This window comes from Trichechus manatus, unplaced genomic scaffold (assembly GCF_000243295.1).
Source record: "Trichechus manatus latirostris isolate Lorelei unplaced genomic scaffold, TriManLat1.0 scaffold00200, whole genome shotgun sequence".
Lineage (NCBI taxonomy): Eukaryota > Metazoa > Chordata > Mammalia > Sirenia > Trichechidae > Trichechus > Trichechus manatus.
The window spans coordinates 2244774-2267395 of NW_004444136.1; the positions used below are offsets into that span (position 1 = coordinate 2244774).

Here is a 22622-nt window from a genome sequence, read left to right on the forward strand (position 1 = left end):
TAGCCCAAGAGACAGGAAGGGCCACATAAACCAGAGACTTCATCAGCCTGAGACCAGAAGAACTAGATGGTGCCCGGCTACCACCAATGACCACCCTTCACAGGGAACACAACAGAGAGTCCTGGATGGAGCAGGAGAAAGGTGGGGTGCAGAACTCAAATTCTAGTAAGACCAGACTTAATGGTCTGACTGAGACTGGAGGTACCCCAGAAAGCACAGCCCCCGGATTCTCTATCAGTTCAGAACTAAAACAATTTCCAAGGCCAACTCTTCGGACAGTTATTGGACTGGACTGTGGGACATAAAATGATACTTGTGAAGAGCGTGCCTCTTAGCTCAAGTAGATACAAGAGACTAAACAGGCAGCTTCTGTCCAGATGTGAGATGGGAAGGCAAAGAGGGTTAGGAGCTGGCTGAATGCATACGGGAAATCAGGGGTGGAAAGAAGGAGTGTGCTGTCACAGTATGGGGAGAGCAATTAGGGTGGCATAACAATGTATGTATAAATTTTTGTGTGGCAGACTAACTTGAAATGTAAACTTCATTTAAACTACAACAATAAACAAACAAAAAAGTTCAGGCCAGGAGGGCTTCTCTCCTGGAACATAGGGAGGAAAGATGATGAGCCTCCCCAAAAGCCTGTGTTCAGCATGGTGTTGGGCAGCATGGAGCCCGAGACTGGAGCAGGCATGCCAAGGGTGGCGGCCAGCACACGTGGGAGAGAGTAGCAGAGACTCTGAGCCCCCAAAGGGATGTGCAACACGGCTGGAAGACAGTGACTCCAACAAAGCTTCGTGCCCAGAGTCAGGGACATTGTAGGAGAGGCCAGCAAGAACCGAGGATGCCCCAGCCAGACACATTTTCCCAGATGTCAGAATGACCCCCATGGGAAGAAGGGGAGAGGAGGCAAAAGGAAGAATCATGAACTCAACTAAATATTTATCCCACAGAGAGCAATTTATACACAGAAAGGAACTGAAATGCCTTGAAGAGTAAGATGAAGTTTTTCTCCATCAGTTGGGGCTTGAGAAATAAAACTGAGTTCAGTTATAGACAGCCGCATTTCTGAACAGCTGGGTTACACAGTGATTTTAAATTACGTCCACTGCCACAAAAATTCTGATAACCAGCCCTTTCAGGACTGGAGAAACGAAGGACGTCCCAAGCAGCCCAGCCCTCAAGAAGCCTGCTTGTTGCCCACAGACCCAGCCAGCCAAGAGCAGAGACAGCTCGCCTAAGGTGCCAGGGAACGGGTGGTGAAACTGTTTCCTCTCCTCCACCACCCCAGGTCAGAGTGCAGTCTCCACTGCCTAGCCTACAGGAAATCCATGGGGCTCTGTGCCACGTTTCTGGGGAGGCCGACAGATCTGCATCACACGAGCTAGGAGGTCTTCTCCCGTCAGCGAGTGAGCGGGGTTGGCCCAGCACTGCAGTGCTCAGAGCCTGGACTCATGCGCTAAGCACGCTGGTCAAGGCTAGGCAGAGCGCAACGTACCCTGAGGGACTCACCCCTACACAGCGACCTCAAGGATATGGACTCAGGCCCTTCACAGCCCCTCCTGCCCTTTCCAGAATAACCCTCTCAGGCTCCCAGCTCTGGATTACCAAAGCCACTTGAAATACAAAGTGTGACTTTGGTTCTGGATGCTTCTTGCCTGGATGCTTTAATTCAAATCTGCTCCTGGTGGAGGCCCCTTTTCCATCACTAATGCATCTTCCTGAGCCTAAGATGAACTTCCCCTAAACTACTCTGACTCTCTATGGGCTATGGCGATAATTCTAGCTCCTATTCTTGGCTTAGATCAAACATCATCCCAAGTCAAGGTTCTGGAGGCAGTGACACCAACAACTCCTCTGTGAGCCTGTGGCCCATGCTTACCTGAGCTACAACAGCATCCCTGTAGCTTAGCTATACAGCTGATCTATTTCTCTCCCTAGAAGGCTGCAAGGGAGCTCCCTGGGGCACAGACCTTTGCTCCTGGCCCTCTATTCACATCTTCCCCCAAGCTCTATACATGTTTTCACTGAGTATGTGTTATTTTTATCCCCATGTTATAAATGAGGAACCACCACCTATCTGTCAGTTTGTCATACTGTGGTGGCTTATGTGTTGCTATGAGGCTGGAAGCTATGCCACCAGTATTTCCAGTATGAGAAGGATCACCCAGGATCAGCATAGCTTCCAGACAAAGACAGACTAGGAAGAAAGGCCTGGCAATCTGCTTCTGAAAATTAGCCAGTAAAAACCTTATGGATCACAACAGAACACTGTCCAACTTATTTGCTTTGGACTTGTCATCAGGAGGGATCAATTGCTAAAGGAAGACATCATGTTTGGTACAGTAGAGGGCCAGTGAGGGTGAGGGAGACCCTTGGTGAGATGGATTGATGCAGTAGCTGCAATGATGGACTTAAACGTGCCGGTGATCGTGACGATAACGCAGCACCAGGCAATGTTTTGTTCTGTTCATAAGGTCGGCATGAGTCAAAGTCAGCATGGCAGCTATCTATCTGTCCGTCTGTCCATCTATCCATCCTTCTAGCTATCTAGCCATCTATCTATCTATCTATTCTTTCTATCTGTCTACCTATCCATCTATTTTTTCTTTCTATCTATCTATCTATCTGTTTACCTATATATCTATCTCGATAAATGTGGCAACTGCAACCCAGATAGAAGTGACTTTTCCAGGGTCATATGATTATTAAGAGGTGGAACTAGGATTCAAACTCAGGCCTCCTGACTTTAAAACCCAAGCTCTTTTGATGACAACGCATTTTACCCCCTGAGGTTGAGAGGCTTCCTAGCTAGGACTCTGTAACACTGATAGCATGAAGAAGAATGCTCTGGAAAATAGTAAGGGGCTTTACGATAGAAGACTGCTATTTCCTCCTGCTGTGCTCTTGGAGCAGGAGCCTGCTGCCCACCCATTAGGGACTGAGTAAGCATATAGGGCAGGAATTGTTAGGCAGGCCCAAATCCTCAGAAAGCCTAATTATACACATTATTCACCAATGTAAGTCCAATTTGGGGTTCTCTTATGTAGCATTATTCACACAACTGTCTCTTTCATAGTGTTGGTCTCTTTGCCAACACTACATCCTATAGGGTTGGTGGTTCAAACCTAGCAGCTGCTCTGCTGGAGAAAGAGTGGCGGTTGGCTTCCATAAAGATTTACAGCCTTGGAAACCCTATGGGGCAGTTCTACTCTGTCCTAGAGGGTCGCTATGACTCGATGGCAATGGGTACGGTTTGGTTTTGGTTATATCCTTTGATTTTAGTTTCATGTTCTCAGCAATAAATCTGAATTCAGGCCCCCAAGATTAACGGGTAGAAAGGGGCAGCTGATGCATGTTCTTCTTAAGATCAAGCTGTGGCCATAGTTCATAGCATGTGCTCACAGTTCTTTTGCATGACAGTTATCATAATACATGCAAATTGTCCAGGGTTGTCATAATATAACTTTTAATATTCTTAACTAGGGAAACCACAGTGTGTTAAACGATAATTGTGATATTGGCTGACATAGTCTTTGATGGTAGAAATAGCTTTCAGAATAAAATATACTTTGATATGCCTCACATTTGAAGTTATCCAGTTATTGCCAGAATTTATATCTGAAATCATTCACTCGATCATAAACTCTTTACCAGACTCAGCCAACAACTGATTCATCTCTTTGCATCTATGGAGTCTAGCACAGTGCCTGGCACAAGACAGACTTTCAACAAATATTTACATAGTTGAATTAAATAGAGAAATGATGCCTTAAAACTGCTGATTGACTTGGAGGAAATAATCAGATTAAAAGTTGTCTCTCAAATCCAAGGTCAAGAAAGGAGAGTGTTGACACGTCATGGGGTTGTTAACCATTGTCATAAAACAATATGTGTACTGAGTGTTTAATGAGAAACTATTTTTCTGTAAACCTTCATCTAAAGTACAAAAAAAAAAAAAAAAAAAAAGTCTCAGAAAGAGCCAGGGGAATGGTTTGAGTCCAAACAAGGGAATCAAATGCTCTACCTGTGAGCTTGACTGCCACAACCAGCCCCTAGTCAGCCAAGAAGAGATTCCACTATGAGCAAAATCTAACCTACTCGGATGCTTTTAGTTTCTGAGCAAAGTTCCAAAGTACACAGATCCAATCACTGATGGAGTAGCTGCATTTTTCTTGAGTTTTACTTGGGATGTTTTTATGGTACATCAGAGAGCTTCCTTCAAGAGCTAATGTTCCACTGTACTCAGTTTGATGGCAGTCGTTTAGAGAACCATTTCAGGGTTGACTTAGCTCTATTTTTAACAGGCTTATTTATATATCTGCCTTAGTCTCCATGGTCAAAATAGGACTTATTCCCCATTGATCTGACATGATCTAATAGCCCATCTCTGAGAACCACATGAGAGCCAACAGTTTTTTAGGGCAGGAGATAAGGCCCAGGACAGAAGGTACTTTCTGGTTAACAAACCCTTCTTTGAGGCCTGGTGACTAAAATTACCTATGCCTTTCCCAAGTGATATTCCAGGGTAGTAAACTGTTTTCTCACTATGCCCCTATACTTGCACTCTGGAAAAGTACATTCCAGACAGGAAGTCCCCTTTGTCATTACACATCAAGGGAGTACGGAGTACACGCAACCTGACAACTGGCCTTCTGTGATTAGATGCACCTCATAAACACAATTACCTAATCAAGAAGATTCTATCTAACACTAACGCAACATAAACCAGAGGTGAAGAGTGAAGCAATAGATCACACAAGACATCCCACGGGCACGCCATGCACACAGGTATAGTAGAAGGCTTTCATCCTCGCTCAGAAAGGCAAGTCTGCAGACCCATTGTCCATATTGATCAGTATCAATAAAACATGAGCAACAAGATGGGGTGTGTTTGCCAAGTATTAATTACGATCCTCCCGCCCTGAAAAAGCACAGAAGACACACAGCAATTGGTGAATGTTTGGTATGAATAAAAGATGGAAATTAGCAGAATGGAAAATTCCCAGCATTCTAAAACAAATCTAAATCAAAGGAGGGTGGTCTGACATCCACTTTTCCACACTCCTTCAACTCTCGCTTCCTGACGTAGGTTGGAAATGATATGACAGTTGAGAGCTGAAATTCTTAGTTATTAGCAGGTAAGACTTTGGTTCTTCTCTCAATGGTCTACAACAGTGGTTCTCAGGGTATGGCCGGACCAGTAGCATCAGCATCAGCATCAGCTAACCAACCAGCCAATCCATTGCCATCGAGTCGGTTCCGACTCATAGTGACCCTACAGGACACAGCAGAACTGCCCCACAGGGTTTCCAAGGAGTAGCTGGTGAATTTGAACAGCTGACCTTTTGGTTAGCAGCTGAGCTCTTAACTACTGTACTACCAGGGCTCCCATCATCAGCTAGAAACTTGCTTAAATCTCAGGCCTCACCCCAGGCCTACTGAATTAGAGATGAGGGTGGTGTGGTCCAGTAATCTCTGTTTTTTTGTTTTTTTTGATTGTACTTCAGGTGAAGGCTTACAGAACAAACAGTTTCTCATGAAACAGTAGTACACATATTGTTTTATGCATCGGTTAACAACCCCACAACATGTCAACCCTCTCCCTTCTCGAACTTTTTTTTTTTTTTTGGTGAAAATATACATAGCCAAAGATATACCATTTCAAAAATTTCTACATGCACAGTTCAGTGACACTGACTACACTCTTCCAATTGTGCTGCTATTCTCACTTTAGATGAAGGCTTACAGAACAAAATAGTTTCTCATTTAAAAGTTAGTACACATGTTGCCCTATGACAATGGTCAACAACCTCACAACACATCAACACTATCCTTACTCAATCTTGGGTTCCCTATCACCAGCTTTCCTGTCCCCTTCTGCCTTCTGGCCCTTCTCCCTGGACTGCTGTGCCTCATCAGTCCCATTTGGTTCTATGGGGCTGTCCACTCCCCGGCTGAACGGTGAACCTCGGAAATAACTTCACCACTGAGCTAAAAGGGTGTCTGGGGGCCATACTCTCAGGGTTTCTCCAGTCTCCTTTAGGCCAGTAAATCGGGTGGTTTTCTTTTTTTGTGAGTTAGAATTTTGTTCTACATCCTTCTCCAGCTCTGTTCAGAACCCTCTGTTGTGATCCTGGTCAGAGCAGTCAGTGGCGGTAGCCGGGCACCATCTAGCTGTACTGGACTCAGTCTGGTGGAGGCCTTGGTAGCTGTGGTCCATTAGTCCTTTGGACTAATCTTTTCCTTGTATCGTGTTCTCTTCATTCTCCCTTGCTCCCGAACGGATGAGACCAGTGGAGTATCCTAGATGGCTGCTGACAGGCTTTTAAGACCCCGGATGCTACTCACCAAGGTAGAATGTAGAACATTGTCTTTCTAAACTGTGTTATTCCAATTGAGCTAGATGTTCCCCGAGACCACGGTCCCCACAGCCCTCCACCCAGCAATTCAGTCCTTCAGGGAGTTTGGATGTGTCTATGGGGCTTCCATGACCTTTCCTTGTACAACTTGTGCTGGTTTCCCCTGTATTGTGTACTGTCTCACCCTTCACCCAAGATCCCACTTATCTATTGCCTATTTAGTATTTCCCCCCCACCCCTCCCATCCCTGGTAACCAACAAAGATTGTTACATTTTATGTGTGAACTTTTTCATGGGTTTTTACAATACAATATTTGTAGTAATCTCTGTTAACAAGCCCTCGAGCAGTGGCGTCACTAAGGTTGGCATCGCCCAGTGCAGTAACTAATGGTGTCACTCCCCCATGCTAATTAGCACAATAGCATAGGTAAAACACCAGAAAATTTGACAAAATCAGCGACTATAAAAACACCAGCAATGCATAACATAGTTCATAAAGAAAATGCTCTATATGCTACTTTGGTGAGTAGTACATGGTGTCTTAAAAGCTTGCAAGTGGCCATCTAAGATACATCTGCTGGTCCCATCCTGTCTGAAGCAAAGGAGAATGACGAAAATAAAAGACACAAAGAAAAGACTAATGGACCACATGTACCATAGCCTCCGCCAGCCTGAGCCCAGAAGAACTAGATGGCTCAGTTACCACCACCAACCACTCTGAGAGGGATAGCGATAGAGGGTCCTGGACAGAGCAGGAGAAAAATGTAGACCAAAATTCAAATTCACAAAAAAAGACCAGACTTATGAGTCTGACAGAGACTGGAGGAACCCCAAGACTATGCCCCCAGACACCCTGCTAACTCAGAATTGAAGCCACTCCTGAAGTCCACCTTTCAGCCAAAGACTAGACAAGCTTATAAAACAAACAATAACCTGCGTGAGGAACATGCTTCTTAGTTCAATCAACTATACAAGCCCAAAATCAAAACTGAGAAGGCTAGGAAGTAATAGGAACACTGGACAAATGGATACGGGAAACCTGGGGTAGAAAGGGGGAGAGTGCTGACACATTTCCCAAGGATTGCAATCAATGTCACAAAACAATTTGTGTATAAATTTTTGAATGAGAAAAAACTTGCTCTGTAAACTTTCGCCTAAAGCACAATAAATGAAAAAAAGCAGTGGCAGCAACAAAAACAACAGCACGTGCTTGTAGCGTGCAGATGAAACCACGTGATTTGAAGCGTCTTTGTAATTGGATAATAATGATAGCTCTGATCGGAGCACATTAGAAAGTTCGAAAAGTAAATTAGCATTAAGTTTTAGCCTTGTAGGTATATTGATACATGTAAGCTGGGCTTACAAAAAATGTTTTTGTTGTTATAACTACAGGAATATTTTTATGAAAAATAATAAATTTCTGCTGAAACACTGCACAAAAATTTTACAGACAGTCATTTGGTGTCACCCCCTCTGGCAGTGTCACCAAGTACGGTCTGTACCCCCGACACCCCCCTAGTGACATCACTGCCCTCCAGGGATTCTGACAGAAGCTAGCAGGAGAGCCACCGGGTTAGGAGGCCATCTTGTCATCATTGGAACCTCGGCTAACCAGAAACAGCAAGGTTCACCTCTGGATAAAGGAATCTTCAATCAGATGTCTTCATATGCAGTGAAAAGTGAAAATATACAACCTGACAACTGGACTTGTAGCAAAAGTGAAAAGACAGTCAATTTGATTTTGAATGGATGTACCTTAAAAGCACAATTCACCTGATCAGTAAGCTCTGACTGAACCCAAACAGACCAAACACACTTGATCTGAAAGAAGTAACTGTGAAATTTCCTGCCAATGACCACTGGCAGTGGTGGATGTGAAAATAACTTCAGATTTCTACCAAAATCTCAACCACCCTTCAAGACAACCAGCCAACCCAAATCCTCATGTTATAAATGAGGAACCACATCTTAGCCCCCTCCTCAAGCAGCCCTTCCTCACCACCAGCCACAATCACCTCTCCAAATGAACCCCGAGGAATCCTCCCATAACACATATCTTGACTCCTGGTTCTAAAAGACCACGTTTATGCTGCCAATTGGACTAGTGTGCCCCGGAGGGGCAGTGCCTGTTGTCTTATGTAAAATGAGCAATCAACACACTGTCTAATGAGTAAGTGGAGGCAACTGGATTCAATTACCTAAATGACCTAAGGAAAGTCCCTCATTTCATGGCAGGAGAGGTCTGTGGAGTTGCCCAATTGTCAACCATCCCAGATTCCAGCTTTGGGGACCACAGTCAGAGATGTCTACACCTTAAAGTTCTTCTGCTTTATCTCATGGCCCATCTCAAGCTAAAGCCTAAACTCAAGGGCAGGAGAGGTAAGAGCTGGAGTAGCTGGGAAGGAAGGCTGGGCTCAGGGAAGAATCTTCTGGGAGAAAAGGGGACTCACTTGGACAAGCAGTGGCGGGTGCAGTAGACGTCGCCCACAGGAGACAGTGTGAAGTTCTCGCAGATGTAGAAGTGCTGTTGGCCAAAGAGAAGGACCCCTTCTGAGACCAGGTGCCCTTGCACGATCACCAGGGAGTATTTCAGTGACACCTAGGAGGAGAGAGCACCAGAGTCAGGCCACTCACCGCTACCCATGCCCAGGCAGAGGCAGCACCTGGGCTGCTCACTGCCGCTTGGATGTTGTAGTAAGAACTGCAAGAGTAACAGTGTAGTTTTCTAAGAGCAGCACAGTTGCCACTGTGATACACAGCACCTTGTGTAATTATTTAATCTACCCAACAGCACCCCATCCCACCAATGTGTGTGGGGCTGAATGTTCTCTGTTGTGTTAAGCATGCTGTCATTCTTCCTCTCTCTTTAAGGCCCTCCACAACCACGCAAAGTACTCCACAGTCAACAGTGAGGAAAGTCGACAAGGTACAAGGGACCCGTCAGTTTCAGAGGTGGAGGGGCTTGTCCAGGAACCAGCTGGTAAGTGGCTGGGCTATGACTAGAACCTAGGTCTGCCTAGAACCACAAGTGTAAGTCAGGAACAGCTGTTTGTGCAAGGCCAAAGCTAGTCTGAGGAGTGTGTGGAGGATGTACAGCGCTCTGCCCAGTCTTGCCCTGTGGACTGACACACGCATTCCCCCAGCTGCCGGAAATGTAGGCAGCTTTCCAGAATCGCCTCCACTGAAGACAGTACCTGGCCTGAGGTCACACCCCTTTCCCAGCTGACCAGTGTGTGTTCAACAATTGGTCAATGTGGAAAATGAAAGCCCGCCCTCTTGCCTCAGCTCTGGACAACTCTGGAGGATTGTCCAGTGATAGAGCAACCTTTGCTGTGACTGCATTGTGCTTCCACTTCCCCAGCTTCCCAGTCCTGCTTCCCTCCCTCCCTCACATGGGTGGATGCTGGATAAATACATGCACATCTCTGACTCGGAATTGGATTCCTGGGAAGCTGACCTTGACAATGTCTTGGCCAATGACCTCAGCCCAGAGTCCTGCATTTAGTAAGGACTAAGTGGGTGCTTGCTGAATAAATCCCTGAAGGAATGAATGTGTGAATAAGTGAATTCTAGAAAATAGGAGAATGGATCAGGAAGGATCAAGAGTAAAGCCATGGCTAATGATTTCTCTGGGAAATTCTGTGCTAATCTCAGTTATACAAAAGAAGGATTAATTTTTTTTTTTTTTTACTACCTACTTTATGACAGCTATAAACACTTGACACATGTTAACCAATATAACCCTTACAGTTGGGTGAGGTAAGTTTTACTACTCTAATTTAGAAATTAAAAAAAAAAGAGGTCTGGGGAGTTAAGAATGTCACCAAAGATCAATCACTTCTAGTAAGAGGCAGAGCCTGGGATTGGAGCTAAACTTCCTGCTTAGCTTTCAGCAACGATGAGGTGAAACCTGGAAAAGAATCCCTCAACGCTACATATGAAACTCCTGGGTCAAATGGGATGAGTCAAAGCCAGCACCAACGCCAGAAAGCAAAGATTCACCAAGGGTTTTGTTTCAAGATAAGCATTAACCACTGTGATTTAGGAGCAGTCAGGACCAAGCTATTGTTCCTAAGTGAGGAAGAGTCAAAAGTTTTGGTTCCTTTCCAACCCACAAAAAAAAGACCAGATTTACTGGCCTAAAGGAGACTGGAGAAACCCCAAGAGTATGGCCCCCAGACACCCTTTTAGCTCAGTGGTGAAGTTACCTCCGAGGTTCACCGTTCAGCCTTGGAGTGGACAGCCCCGTAAAACCAAATGAGACTAACGAGGTACAGGAGTCCAGTGACAAGGGCCAGAAAGCAGAAGGGGACAAGGACGCTCGTGATAGGGAACCCAAGGTTGAGTAAGGATATTGCTGATGTGTTGTGAGATTGTTAACCATTGTCATAGGGCAACATTTGTAATAACTGTTAAATGAGAAACTGTTTGTTCTGTAAGCCTTCACCTGAAGTACAATAAAAAAAATAAAAATAAAAAAATAAAAAGTCTTGGTTCCTGCAACCACACGTGCTGCACGCAGCTGGATCTCCTGGACCTCTCCTTCCTCCACTTTTTCCAGAGGAGCTAGTCCTCACACCATCCTGGAAGCCACAGAGTCCAAAATGGACTCATTTCCAATTTCCGTCATCCATCCTCATAGTCAATTCATTAACTATGAATGAAGCACCTACTGCATCCGAGTCCTTTGGGAGGCACTGGGCATAGAGTAGTGGACAAGACAAACAAAACCTCGCCCTAATGGAGCTGAAAATCCTCTGTGGGGAGATGGATAAGAGACACACTATCAACCAATAAGCAACTGCAAATCATGATATGTGCTGAGAGAGAAAAAGCAGACTGATGATGACGTTTTGTTCTTGTACTGTTTTCCTGAATTCTTCTATTGCTCTGTGGTTTCCTTGATTTTGCCTATATTTTCGTTGGTTTTGTATGTTTTCCATGATTTTGATTATTTTTTCTTGGTTTTGTCTGTGTTTTCCTTGACCTCTTTCCTAATCTCTTGGAGAGCTCTAACTACTAGTCTTTCGAATTGCATAGCAGGTAGTTTCACTGCCTTTTCTTCTACCAGAAGATCATCTGATTCTTTATTTTGATCATTTGCTGGAGCCATCTTATCCTGCTTTTTAATATGGTTTGATATTGTCTGCTGTCTCCAAGACATCGCGATATTATTTATTGACTGATTGTGCGTTCATTTGTTTCATCCTGCTTTTTTATTTTGTTTTGGTATGTCAGAGTGGGCAGGCCAGGTGTTCTTTGCCACTTGCTTATCTGTGAGCAGGACACCTCTCACTACCTTGTCTGGGGAGGCAGGGAAGCAGCAGGCAGGGCGAACCCGCTTAGCTGTACACGGGTTTGGCGAGGTGGCTGAGGGCAGTCTGGGCGGGTGCTGCCTGCCTCTTGATGTTGGTCTAGCAGTGTGGGAGCATTCACAACCCTCACCAGACGGGTGGGGGTGTCACATGGGGAGGGGCACTGGTTTGCTTCCCACCGTTGAGCAGCTGGTGGAGTGGCAGGAGGGGAGGGGCAGTGCGGGCCCAGGGTGGCAGGAAGGCTTGGGTGCCAGGGACGCGGTAGCTGCAGCTGCATGGTGGGGGCCAGAGGGAAGGGGGTGGCATACAAGGCTAGGTAAGGGGGAGAAAGAAAAGTGAAGAAAGAGAAAAGGAAAAAGAAAAAATGGCAACACGGTGAAGGCTGGCCAGTGGGGGTGGGGCAGACCCAGGGGCAGGCGGGAAGGGAGGGGAGACGATGCACTGGGCTGGGTGGAAGGGAGAAAGAAAAGAAAAATTGGCAGCGTGGCAGGGACTATGAGTGCAGGCGAGGCGGACCCAGGGCAGTGGTGGGCTGGTGCACTGGTCACTCTCCAGCCACAGTGGTGTGGCGGGTCTGGTGGGAAAGGGGGAGGTGGCGTACAGGGCTAGGTGCAAGGGAGAAAGAAAAGAAAGAAAGAGAAAAAATATTAAAAATAAAAATAAATTTAAAAAAACTGGCTGCGTTGCAGACGCCAGTGAGTGGGGGCAGTGCAGACCTGAGGGCTGGTGGGAAGGAGAGGAGGTGGCTTATGGGGCTAGGAGGGAGGGGGAAAGAAAACAAAGAGAAAAAAACGGGGACACAGTGGGAGTCGGCTGGTGGGGGCGGGACAGACCCAGGACAGCAGCGGGCTGGTGGCTCTCTAGCCTCAGCAGGACAGCAGAGTCCGGTGGTGTACTGGGCTAGGTGGAGGGAGAAAGAAAAGGAAGAAAGAGAAAAGCAAAATTAAATTAAATTAAAAAATAATAAAAATGAATAAATAAATTTTAAAAACTAGCGAGTGGAGGCAGGGCAGACCTGAGGGCCAGTTGGAAGGGAGGGAGGTGACATATGGAGCTAGGTGAGAGGGAGAAAGAAAGAAAGAAGAGAAACAAAAATAAGCAAAAAAAAGGCAGCATGGTGGGAGCCGGCAAGTAGCAGTGGGGCAGACCTGGGGTGGCAGTGGGCTGACAGCTCTCTAGCTATGGCAATGTGGCCTGATCCAGTGGAAAGGGGAGCAGGTGGCATATGGGGCTAGGTGAGAGGGAGAAAGGAAAAGAAGAAAGGGGAAGAAAAAAAAAATATGGCATGGCAGGAGCCAACGGATGTGGGTGGGGTGGACCCAGGGCAGCGGCGGGCTGGTAGCTCTCTAGCCAAGGCAATACCATGTGGCCCAGTGGGAAGGGGTAGAGGTGGCATATGTGGCTGGGTCGGAGGGAGAAAGAAAGGGAAGAAAAAAAATGATGCGGCGGGAGCTGGCCAGTGGGGGTGGGGCAGACCCAGTGGCGGCAGGCTGGTGGCTCTCCAGTTGAGAGAGCCATCTTCATGCCATCAGGAAGAGGTGGAGGTAGTGAACAGGGCAGAAGGGTGAGGGACGAAAAGCGTGTTTCTCTGGTTACCAGGCGCTCCGTCTCCTGTTGGGAGCTCCATGAAGTTGCCTTCCCGTACGCCTACTCCCTGCCTGTGGTCCTTGCTGACTGTATTCCAAGACGGTGACGCTGTGCCATGTTAGTTAGCAGGGGACCGCCACTCCATCTCTCTCCTCATTCTCCGTTTTCTGTCAGTTTCTTCTTCCATTGGGTGTTTGATCTAGTTCTTTATCCCTTCATTTGATGCTTAGGGTTCCAGGATTCACTTTTGTATCTGTTTTATTTAGTTGTTTGAGTCGTTGCTGCAGACAGTCAGCATGGTATGTCTGTCTATGGTGCCATGTTGGCCCCGCCCCTGCAGGCTGACAATGATGAGGCCCACCACCCGTCTGTCAGTTTGTCATACTGTGATGGCTTGCATATTGCTATGATGCTGGAAGCTATGTCATTGGTATTTCAAATACCAGCAGATTCACCCGTGGTCAACAGGTTTCATCAGAGCTTCCAGACTAAGACAGACTAGGAAGAAAGGCCTGGTGATCTAAACCCTATGGATCACAACAAAATACTGTCCGATATAGTGCTGGAAGATGAGTCCCCTAGGTTGTAGGGCAACAATCAATTCCAGTATACCAATGATCGTGAAGACGGTGCGGGACTGGCCAGCATTTTGTTTTGTTATACACGGGGTAGCCAAGAATTGGAGCTGACTGTACAACAACCAACAGCAACAATGACAAGAAGGCAGAGAAACTTGGAGATGACACTCTTTTAGATAGGTCCTGAGACCTGAAGAATGGAAATAAGGCAGCCAGCCACAGAAAAGCTGGGAGAAGAATATTCCAGGGAAAGGCAATGTACAGTTCAGAGCCTAAGGGCGGGAAGGGCGTATTTGTGGAACAGAAGAGGTCAGTATTGCAGAGATGAGGCTGGAACATAGCATTTCTCAGATTACACGGGGTCTTACACACCTCAGTAAGACCACTGGGTTTTATTCTGGTTGCAACAGAAAGCTATGGGGTGAGGGGTCTTATTTTTAAAAGGTCTCACTGGCTGCTGGGTGGAGAAGAGACTGGAAAAGTCCAAGAGTGGAAGAAGTCCTGGGGCTATTTCAATGGTCCAGTGGAGGAATATGGTGGCTTGGAATGGGGTGACAGAGAGAGAAAAGTGGGTGTATCTAAATAAGAAGAGATAGGATTGATTGGAACTTCCACTAGGCAGACGGTGGAAAGACAAGAAGAGAAAAACAGGAAATGACTGAGGATAAATGTCTACTTTGGGACTCAGACAACCATGTGGCATCCCCCAGTTTTCCTCCTACCCTTCCCCACCTTTACCAGTTTACTGTATATTCTTCCAAAGGGATTCTATAAACACATAAGCATATTTTATACATATTTTTCCCTTTTTTTACACAAATAGGATGTTTACATATTTCTATTCTGCATCTAGTTTTTTTCCCTTAACAACCTATCTTGGAGAGTATTCCAAATCACTTCTTCTAGAGCTGTCTCATTCTTAGCAATAGTTGCAGACTATTCCCTTGCATGGACATACAACTTATTTGACCAATCTCCTATTGATCTAGGTTGTTCTGAAATGCTTTGACGTTGCAAGCAATGCTCCAGTGACCATCCTTGTACACATGTCACTCTGAACACACAAGTAAACCTGTAGGATAAATTTCTGGTAGTAAATTACAAGCCAAAGGGTATGGGTGCTGTAAATTTTGAGAGTGACAGCCAGATGGCCCTCCAGCAAGGTGGCACCAAGTTACATCCCGCCAGCAGTGGTAAGTGGGCCATGCCAGGCTGCTTAAACTTTACCTCTGTTGTACCTTTGTACAGGTAAGACTCGGAGGGGCAAGAAGCTTCCTCCAGTTCACACAGTCAGATGAGGAGCCTCAGCCCAGCCCTGGTCTCTGTACCTCCAAGACCTCTCCCTCCTATGCTGCCACACCCTCTCCCCAACATCCGTGCTACCTGCAGAAGCATCTCAGAGCACAATCACACACTCTCCTGATGCTTTTCTTTGGGAAGACTTAAGTAACAACCAGAATAAACAAAACCACAAGAAAAACGTCTGGTAAGAACTGGGTTAATAGCTAAAAAATTGATTCTGCTAGGAAAGAACTCGCATTTTAAAAACTAGAAAATGAACCCAAATGAACTATTACCAGCTCTTCCATTTAAATTAGCTTGGGAGAGCTCCAACCCCAAGTTTCTTCATGATGAAGAAATACTTCATGCCATGATTCTATCGATGACTGAAAAAGGGTGGGTCTTCAGTGAAGATGGGCTAGCTGACATGTATCACTCCTGACAGGTAGGTACCTCAGTATGTGGTCACACCTGGTTCCGTGTACAATGACAAACAAGTTGTCCGGAAATCTACTAAAGCCGGACCTGAAGTTAGAGGGGAAGCCTCCGTTCCAACATCCCATGGTAGCACCTGCCTGAACGTTCTCTTAGAAGGCCTCAGAGTCTGCATCTGTCCGGGGCTGTCTGAAGTACTTTCCAGCATCAGTAGTCTGCAATTTACTGCAATATCCTGACTTCACAGGTGGGAAAACTGAGGTCCAGAGAGGTTTATGAGGACCCCAGTAACAGCTAATGTGAACATTCTCTTACCTTCGTGTAAAGGTGGCAGAAGACCAGGGCTGGGAGTGAGTCTAAAGAACACTTAAGCCCTGCTCAAGATGTATCATACCTCCCCTTTCTTACATCTTTTGCTTGCCTATCAATATATTTTTACTAGTATCGGCATATGGAATAAGTATCCTCGTTTTTGAAAACAGCACAATTTGCTGAGAAAAAAAACAAAGGATCAAAACAAGGAGAGGCTGTCTAAGTTACACTTACATTGGCTACCTCTATGTATAAGGAGCCTGGTGGTGCAAAGCGTAAGTGCCGGGCTGATAATCGAAACGTTTGTGGTTCAAACCCAGCAGCTCCACAGGAGAAAAGACCTGGTGATCTGCTCCCACAAAGATGACAGCCTAGTAAACCCTACGGGGCAGTTATACCCTGTCATATAGGTCTCTATGACTCAGAAGCGACTTGACGATGTACCACCACAACAAACCTGTATCTATGAACTCTGGCATCTGTTTTTTCCTACTGTGATCACTTTTAGATGGAGTCCTTAGTCACACTAGTAATCAAAGAAATGTAATAATGAGATAATAATGAGACACTATTTTTTTATATATCAATTTGGCAAATATCAAAATGAAGATACTGTGTGCATCTCATTCCATCAACACATCTTTTCAGGTCGAGACAAGGAGCAGGGATGCCCCCTGCCTGCCTGCCATGCCACTTCCACAAGCTGGCCTGTAAACAGCCAAGCTCCCAGCCTTTCTCTACAGACTCGGAGACCAGACGGGAAGGGCAATCGCTTTGATCTTTTTGGTGGTATCAGCATAGAGTTAAATGTACTGCAAGTTCTGAAGAGTGTTCAAAGCACAGTGTGTTCACTAAGGATTTGCTCGATGGCTATTGATGGAAATGAGCAAGTTTCTTCTTGCCGGTGGGGCTCTGAATACTGTAAAACCTGCACTCATGGATCTAGGGCATTCATTCAGAAAGGGTAGTATGTATCACAGTCATCTGGGCAGCTTGTTACAATTCAGATGCCAGGGCTACATCTTCAGAGTAGGTGCAGAGCAGGGCCCTGGATCTGCATTTTAATAAGCAGCCTGAATGATTCTCATGCAGGTAACCTGAAGACCATACTTGGACAAACTGATCCATGGGTATCAACTAGGCTATGAAAGATAAGGTTCCATCTGATACAAACATATTGTTCATAATTCATTCATTCATTTGTGCAGTCATTCATTTAACAACTATGTACTGAACATTTAGCGTGTGCTCCACACTGTTAGACACAAAGAGAAACAAGGCATGGTCTGGTCTTCAAGGTGCTCACAGTCTAACAGGGGAGAGTGTGTGTGTGTTGGGGCGGGTAAGTACAGAGGCTCCGGGAGCACAGAGGAGGGAGTCTGAGCAGTCTGGGGTGTGAGGGGGGCGCAGGTGGCATCAGAGAGTGGCTCCCAAAGAGGTGACCCAGAGACTGAGGTTAGGAGTTAAGAAGATAAAGAAGCAGGGGGGATCATTCTAAGGTACAATGTCTTGAACCAGCTATGTGTGTTGGGAGAGTATTAGTAGTCTGTATAATTAAAATAAAAAACTAGGAATGAGTGTGTGTGTGTGCATGTGAGTGTTCTCAGAGTGCGTGTGTGCATGTGAGCGTGTGCGTGAGTGTGAGTGTGTGTGTGACTGTGTGGGTGTACCTGTGAGTGTCATGAGACAGTGGAAGTGTGAGATGGTGTGAGTGTGAATGTGTGCATGTGAGTGTGTGTGAGTGTGTTGTGTGTACCTGTGTCATGAGACAGTGTGTGAGATGGTGTGAGTGTGTGAATGTGTGCATGTGAGTGTGTGTGTGTGTGTTGTGTGTACCTGTGAGTGTCATGAGACAGTGTGAGTGTGTGCGATGGTATCAGTGTGTGCATGTGGGTGCTGTGAGAGAGACTGTGTGTGAGTGCTTAAGGGTGAGGGAGGCAAGTCCAGGGAAGCAGACGAGGTCAGTCCAGGACTAGCCTGTGTACAAACTGTGCCAAAGACAGTCGCAGGAGGTGCTGAGCAGGCCACACATCTTGGCACCCGCTGGAGGGGCAGTTGCTGAATGGAAAGATGAGCACATTTCTGTACCTTCTACAAATGGCCTCAGCTAAAACACCTGGGAAGGGCTTGTGGTGGATGCCAGTCTCCACCGCCCAGAGCAAAGTATGTCCCTTTGGGGTGGGCTGTCTTCTAGCAAGACCAAACTCATGTTTTACATTGATTTTATATGAAAAAAGATTGGGTGTTTAATTTGTCTTGTAATGAAAGAGTACGGCAGCAGCAAAAACAAACCCTCACTGGAGTCCTGACTCGTGGACTGGGTGGGAAAGCCCATTTTGCCTAGCAGAGCCTCACTCTGAGAGCAGCGTCCTGGAAGGGGTGGCTGTTAAGGCTGCTACGCTGAGGCTGCAGAGTACTGACACGGACCCATGATTAACATACATTAAATAAACCACGGCTCGCGTCAAATGGAGCTGTTTGCAGAGAAAGGAGTTTGTGGTTCTGGGAATCATTAATCAATGATGCAAAGGTGACACAGAATAATTGAATAATTACCGTCCCAGGTACTGCTGCAGGCGATCAGGGCTCACACAGTGTTCACACAAAGAAATGAGTTAAGTCGCTGCCATCCTGAGCTCCAGAGCTGTATGCATCCCCAGCACAGAGGGCTGCGGTTCCAGAGGCCTCTGGCAGGGACACCACGAAGGGAGTTACGTTCTGGGGTGTGTCCTGGGCTGTGTCCAGCAATTCTGAGTGTGGCAGCAGGAGAAGGAGGAGCCATGGGCCCCTGGCCCTGGGGCTGCCGGCCTGCCCAGCTTACGGGATGGCCTCTTTAAGGCAGGTCACCGGGGCTCCTTCTGTGGGACTGCTTTCACTTCTGAACTGAGAAAAGGCACCTGGTCAAATGGTCTCATGGAGACATCTGAGCTAGGCTGATTTCCAGTTTCTAGCCAATGCTTGCTACACAGGGTGCCACATGGCAGATTCTCCATGGTAAAGGCCTGGGAACACAAAGGACACACACACACACACGCCACAGACACCACACACACACACACACACACACCACACACACACACACCACACACACAGCCCTTCCAGGAGCACATTTCCTCTGCCTTTGCTGGAACATGTTCTCGGTCCCTGGGTCAGCACAACAACCCTTCCTTCTGTGGCCCCAGTTCCCATCCTTGAAATCAAGTGTGTGCGGCCTAGGAGCTAGGTGGGGTTAGGAGCTGGCTGCCACGCGGTGCCAGCCTGCACCAGAATGAACCCAAAAAGCTATAAGGAGCCACAGGGGGCCTGGACCAACGTCTCCAAGCCCCAGCATGGGAAAATGGCAGAAGGATAGGATGGTGGGGAGTTTACACAACTTGACCAACACAGTGAGTTGGGAGAGAGCAGAGAGTAAAATCCACGTGAAGTTTAGAGTAGGAAAAATCTGAAATCAGATCCCAGCCATTCCTGCCACACTAGGCTCCGTTTTTGTCATCTCTAAAACAGAAACGGCAGGCCACCCTCATCGGACAGCAGGGAGGCTCAGCAAGGTGCTGTGCGTGAGCACTCTTGGGAAGGGCTCAAACGTCGGGCGACTGCATTTTGTTAATAATAGCAATAAAACAGATTCCCTCCACATTCGTGCTTTAACTCTGGGGGCCTCCTGCTTCCACTACACATCAGCCCAGGCCCCAAACCCAGCAACTTCCCTCTTTCCCTCAAAACACTGCATTTTGTGAGTTTGGTAACTGAAGCGTGGTGGGTGTAGGAGCTCAAGAGCATCTAGCATGTCAGGGCTCTCACTGGCTCCACTCTGATCCTCTGTCTCATCCTCCACCATCTCAGTGGGACAACAGATCCATTCAGATCCCTCAGTCTCACATTCTGCCCATACATTCACCACACTGTTTTCCCAAGCACACGGACTTCTTTTCCTCACAGGACCTTCTCAGAGGGCATCTGAAGCCATCTGCATTGAAATGGCTCTTTTTTGCTTCTTTGGGGCCATAATTTACATACAAGGATTCTTATAAGGCTCCTCCTTCCTTATTAGAGCTGGGAGAACTCTACCAGTTTCTGCTGAGTCGATTCCAACTCATGGCAACCCCGTATGTGTCAGAGTAGAACACTGATCCCTAGGATTTTCAGTGGCTCTGATCTTTTGGAAGCAGATCACCTTTTGGAAGCAGCCTCCCATACTCCTCCGGGCTTCCCCTGGGGACAGCCCCTCACGGGAGTCAGGTAGGTGGGCAGACAGGCAGGAAGGATGGCAGACAGGCAGGCAGGAAGCAAGGATGGCAGGCAGGAAGGATGGCAGGCAAGCAGGCAGGCAGGTAGGCAGACAGGCAGGCAGGAAGGAAGGATGGCAGGCAGGCAGGCGGGATGGAAGGCAGACAGGCAGGCAGGAAGGATGGCTGGATGGCAGGCAAGCAGGCAGGAAGGATGGCAGACAGGCAGGCAGGAAGGATGGCAGACAGGCAGGCAGGAAGGATGGCAGACAGTCAGGCAGAAGGATGGCAGGCAGGCAGGCAGGAAGGATGGCAGACAGGCAGGCAGGAAGCAAGGATGGCAGGCAGGCAGGAAGGATGGCCAGATGGCAGGCAAGCAGGCAGGAAGGATCGCAGACAGGCAGGCAGGAAGCAAGAATGGCAGGCAGGCAAGAAGGATGGCAGGCAGGATGGCAGGCAGGCAGGAAGGATGATAGGCAGGCAGGCAGGGAGGATGGCAGGCAGGCAGGAAGCAAGGATGGTAGACAGGCAGGCAGGCAGGAAGGATGGCAGGCAGGAAGCAAGGATGGCAGGCAGGAAGCAAGGATGGCAGACAGGAAGGCAGGAAGGATGGCAGGTAGGCAGGCAAGAAGCAAGGATGGTAGACAGGCAGGCAGGAACGATGGCAGGCAGGCAGGCAGGGAAGATGGCAGGCAAGCAGGCAGCAGGACACCAGGCACTAAGTGACAACAGGACTGCTCATGTTCTCCCACCTGCTGGGTTTGCAATGCTCCTGTCAGCACCACCTCAAAATCCCTGCTGCCATAGCACGGTGTCTGGCCCTTCTGACAGCTTCCTGCAGCATGACACAGTGACCAAGAAAGGCTGAAGCTTAAGTACAAGACAGGGAAGGAGCCTCATCCTGGTCTGTCTGCCTCTTAGGGGCTGGACTATCGATCACCTGTGGATCTCAGACCCTTGCTTTCCTAGCAAGATCCCCAAGGGAAATGTCACTGCATGGGACAATAAGCAAAGGCATGACTCTTAAAGACGAGAACAAGTACAGCAAGAGGCAGGGGTTGGAACTAGCTCTCTGCTGTAACTGCAAAATCTGGACCTTGCCACGGTCCACCCCGGTCAATGTCAGACCCACCAGGCTGGCCTTGAAAAGCATTGCTGGGGTCAGACATCTGCTAAGATTCTCCTCCAAAAGTGAGGATGTGGATTAAGGTGGGAAATGGGCCTGGTTGACACCAAATATGGCAGGCATATGCTAAAGATGCCCCCCCCAAGAGTCTCATCCCTGGTTATGCAACAAACATTTATCTAGGTATGGCTGGGAAGGGACTTTGCAGGAGGGATTAAGGTTACCAGTCAGCTGGCTTTAAGACAGGGAGATAATCCTGGCTAATGTGGTGGGCCCAATGAAACCACACGAGCCCTCAACAAGAGAAGAGAAAGGCAGAAGAGTCCACCAGTGAGACGTGAGGGAAGGGGATGGCAGAGCAGCCAGGGAGATCTGAAGTGTGCAAAGGACGTAACCAGCCTTGCTGGCTTTGCAGATGGAGAGAGGGGACCACAAGGCAAGCGCAGCCTCTGGAAGCTGGTAAGAGTCCCCACTGACAGTCGGCAAGGAATGGGACTCAGTCCTACAGAAGCACGGAGCTGAATTCTGCCAGCACCCTGAAGGAGCTGAGAAAAGGACTCAGCCCCAGGACCTCCAGGAAGGAATGTAGACCAGCCAACACCTTGATTTCAACCTCCTGGGATCTCTGACCTACAGAATGTGAGAGAATAAATGTGTATGGTTTTAAGCCACTATTTGTGGTAATTTGTCACAGCAGCCATAGAAAATAAATATACTAAATAAGTCAAAGCATTGCCATTGCTGTCTTTTCATCAAAGAAAAGAATCAATGTGGAGACATACGGCGCAGTCTTTCCTGTCAGGAAAACAGGAAGGAAGAGCTGGGGACTCGGCATCTGTTCACTGCGTGTCCTGCATATCAGGGTTTCTCAGCCACAGCACTGTAGACATTCTGGGCCAAATAACTGTTGTGGGGCTGTCCTGGGCATTGTAGCGTGTTTAGCTGCATCCCTGGCCTCTACCCACTAGATGCCAGTAGCATCACCCCTTGCCAGTTGTGACAATCAAAAATGTCTCCAGACACTGGCAAATGTCCCCTGGGGGACAAAACCTCTCAGCTGAGAATCACTGCTTTATATAATCCTTTATGGGGATGAGGCAAAGAGAAAGCCTTTCCAGAAAGAAAACATTGTTTATATATAGGAGTCTCTGGGTGGCACAAATGGGTAAGCATTTGACTATTAGCTGAAAGGTTGGCAATTTGAACCCATCCAGAGGCATCTCAGAAGACAAGCCTGGCAATCTGCTTCCAAAAGGTCGCAGTCTTAAAAACCCTAGTGAGCAGTTCTACTCTGCACAAATGGGGTCACTATGAAGCAGAATCAACTTGAAGGCAATCAACAACTATACATACATACATATATATATACATATGTATATGTGTGTGTGTGTGTGTGTATATAT

The 22622-nt window shown here is 47.3% G+C and overlaps 1 protein-coding gene across 2 annotated transcripts in view; it reads right to left on the reverse strand.

Moving 5' to 3' along the window:
* WDFY4 (WDFY family member 4) overlaps window positions 1-22622 on the reverse strand; it is a 403681-nt gene that overhangs the window by 99584 nt on the left and 281475 nt on the right. For both annotated transcript variants that reach the window (XM_023742107.1, XM_023742108.1), the window contains exon 44: window positions 8810-8958. In XM_023742107.1, coding sequence (XP_023597875.1) covers window positions 8810-8958 — 149 coding nt within the window. The remainder of the gene's footprint in view (window positions 1-8809; window positions 8959-22622) is intronic.